At 52.4% G+C, this 3,270-nt stretch overlaps 1 protein-coding gene across 1 annotated transcript; it reads left to right on the top strand.

Annotated features, from left to right (window-relative positions):
* Nucleotides 1-1,079: 1,079 nt before the first annotated feature.
* sp9 (sp9 transcription factor) lies at nucleotides 1,080-2,724 on the top strand. Its single transcript, XM_061841846.1, has 2 exons — nucleotides 1,080-1,218; nucleotides 1,388-2,724. Exons 1-2 carry the CDS (start codon nucleotides 1,198-1,200, stop codon nucleotides 2,687-2,689), a joined length of 1,323 nt encoding a protein of 440 aa, XP_061697830.1. The 5' UTR covers nucleotides 1,080-1,197; the 3' UTR covers nucleotides 2,690-2,724.
* The last annotated feature ends 546 nt before the right edge of the window (nucleotides 2,725-3,270 follow it).

The raw sequence follows: 3,270 nt of genomic DNA, 5'->3' as shown, positions 1-3,270 counted from the left end.
ATGCAATTCGTTGTCATAAACTGACATTTAATAATGTTAGCAGCATGACTGGAAAACGATTTCATATTCTTGACAGTGTGGATTCTTTTCTTTCTATTCATCCGCCATATGTGTGCGTATTTTTTTAAATGATTATTTCAACAAAATGAGCTCTGTTGACTGGCACCATTCATTTTCCACAATTATGCTCATTTAAATACTGTAATGCATATGCTTCGGTTGAGCTTCTCCCAGTAAAATTGCCTCAGCATTTAAAGAAGGGGGCCATTCACGCGCGCGTGTGTGTGGAGTGGCAATTTGACATTAAAACATTATTCTTGTAAGAGACTTGAATTGTGACGTGAAGCCTCCAATTAGATATATCTGTTGTAATTAAGTGTACACGATTTCCGAGGCAATGTTGAATTAAAAAAAAATGTAATAATGACGCACACGGCTTATAAATGACCATTTTTTTGGGGGGGGCACGTGGCATTGTTACGAAGGCTTGGCAGCTCGTAAATGACGCGCAAGTGGAGTTATGTTGGAATTTTGCCTTATAACGAATCTATGCCACTTCTCGCCATACTTGCATCATATTTACTATGTTCAGAACCTGAATGTTCGTTCAGCGCTACCGGGAAAATCGTACCTTGTGTGTGCGTAGGGGGGGATTTTTTTTTCCCTAACGAGCACGTATTTTATCCTGTGATGAAGTCATCCGCTGTCAGTATTTGCTCAAACTGAAACCAAGCAAGCGATTGAAATAAATTCTTACCTCCTGAATGAGATTCCTCCGAAGCGAAGTAAACAAGACGTTGGACATTCATTCACAGCAATTCCTAAAAAAAATAATAATAAAAGGAGGACATTAAAAAAACGTCAAATCCAGTGAGGTCCAGTAAATGCGAACACGAGGCGAGGCTGAGAAGAGGCTGACCTGTGGGCGTGGCCCGTGGCGCCTCAACGCGCGCTCGAGCCTCCTATTGGCCGACAACTTCCGCTTTCCCTTAACTCGCTTCCCGGTTGGCTGCGTGCGCTCGCTGAGCTCCACTTCAAAACAAGACGCTCGCTCGGACCAAAAGTAGTGCTGGCGAACTGGAGCCAGAACAGAACCCGTGTTGAGCCTCGCCACAACACGGCGGCTCTGGATCACTCCGGTTCCCAGCAGCTTGGAGCGCGCCAGCCATTTTCCCAGCCGCAGGACCCAACTTGGATATGGCTACCTCCATTCTTGGGGTGAGTTGTTTTCCAAGTGACGCTTGAGGGCACTTTTGCAAGTCCGACTTAAAAGAAGCCTGAGTTGACTGGCGTAGAGGCTTTCCGCTGGGAAAGATGAATATGTGATGGTTACACATGTCCAGGCGTGCTGTTTAAAAAGTGCCACTTTGTTGTTCTTCCCAAGCAGGAAGAGCCTCGGTTTGGAACGACACCTTTAGCGATGCTGGCCGCAACCTGCAACAAAATCGGAAACACGAGTCCCCTCACCACTTTGCCCGACGCCAGCGCCTTCTCCAAGAGTGGATTTCACCCGTGGAAGAGATCCACGTCAAGCTGCAACTTGGGCTCGGCCCTGCCCGGCTTCACGGTGGCGACGAGCCGCGCCCCCTCGGGACTAACGCCAACGAGCGGCGCCGGCAGCAGCGCCTTCTGCTTGGCCTCCACTTCCCCCCCGTCGGCCGCCTTCTCCAGCGACTACGGCGGCTTGTTCTCCAACGGCGGCAGCGTGTCGAGCCAAGAGTCGGGCCAGTCGGCCTTCATCTCCAAGGTGCACACGTCCGCGGAGAGTCTGTACCCGCGCGTGGGCATGGCGCACCCGTACGAGTCGTGGTACAAGTCCGGCTTCCACTCTACGATCTCCGGCGAGGTGGCCAACGGCGCGTCCTCCTGGTGGGACGTGCACACCAACCCGGGCTCGTGGCTCGACGTCCAGAACCCCGCGGGCCCCCTCCAGGGCTCGCTGCACTCGGGCACCCCGCAGGCCATCCACTCCCAGCTGAGCGGCTACAACGCGGACTTCTCCTCGCTCACCCACTCGGCCTTCAGCTCCACGGGGATCAGCCCCACCGCGTCTCACCTGCTGACCACCGGCCAGCACCTGCTGGCCCAGGACGGCTTCAAAACGGTGCTGCCCTCGTACACGGACACCTCCGCGGCGGCCAACGCCATGATCTCCGGGGGCGGCTCGGGGATAAGCGGCTCCTCGCGCTCGTCGCGGAGGTACTCCGGGAGAGCGACCTGTGACTGCCCCAACTGCCAGGAGGCCGAGCGGCTGGGGCCGGCCGGGGCCAGCCTCCGTAGGAAGGGACTGCACAGCTGCCACATCCCGGGGTGCGGGAAGGTGTACGGCAAGACGTCGCATCTCAAAGCGCACCTTAGGTGGCACACGGGCGAGAGGCCCTTCGTGTGCAACTGGCTCTTCTGCGGAAAGCGCTTCACGCGCTCCGACGAGCTGCAGAGACACTTGAGGACCCACACCGGGGAGAAGCGCTTCGCGTGCCCGGTGTGCAACAAGCGCTTCATGCGCAGCGACCACCTGAGCAAGCACATCAAGACGCACACGGCCGGAGGGGGAGGCAAGAAAGGCAGCGACAGCGACACCGACACCAGCAACCTGGAGACCCCCAGGTCCGAGTCCCCGGACCTTATTTTGGAAGGGGTCAACCCCAGGATCACGGTTAAGGACCAGTCCCCGCACGATGAGCCCTGATGTGTGAAAAGGACCCCCGCACCCCAACTGCATCACACGGGTCTTATTTAACAAGGGAATCATATTTCACGGGGGGGGGGGGGGGGGGGGGGGGAAATAAGATCTCACCGTCAGACACTCCAGCAGTATTTAATTGTGAGGAGAAACCTGTTGAACTTGGACAATGTGAGTCGCATCCTGTATATGACTAACAAATGACGTGTTCATTTCATGTTCTTATTGTTCTAACTAAACTTGGATTGTTTCCATTCGTGTTGCGTCAGGGATTGCGTTTACTTTTCGATGCACTTTGTAGATATTCTATGTACGTGCACAGCTTCTTTAAACTTTCGTTCTGATTTTCGGTTGCTAAAAATCTATATATAAATGTTTACCTGTATAAATTCACACGTATAAGACTTTCATTTTAAAAAGTAATTAAAAAACCATTGAAAAGGTTTTTTATTGTGTGATGTAGAATTTTACATCGATATTTGGGTTTTACTTTATTATATTTTGTCGAAATCACTGGCTATTTTAACCCCTATCGAGTCATGGCTTAATGTGGCGTAAAAAAGGCTTTTCACGGCCAAATGCAAATG

This window comes from Syngnathoides biaculeatus, chromosome 14, assembly GCF_019802595.1.
Source record: "Syngnathoides biaculeatus isolate LvHL_M chromosome 14, ASM1980259v1, whole genome shotgun sequence".
Taxonomy (NCBI): domain Eukaryota; kingdom Metazoa; phylum Chordata; class Actinopteri; order Syngnathiformes; family Syngnathidae; genus Syngnathoides; species Syngnathoides biaculeatus.
The sequence above is the reverse complement of the archived record's forward strand: the minus strand, read 5'-3'. Positions and strand labels throughout refer to the sequence as shown.

Coding starts and splice junctions, on each gene's coding strand:
- sp9 (XM_061841846.1), top strand. CDS start 1,198: ATGGCTACCTCCATTCTTGGG. Junction 1,219..1,387: donor TGGCTACCTCCATTCTTGGG/GTGAGTTGTTTT, acceptor CTTCCCAAGCAG/GAAGAGCCTCGGTTTGGAAC.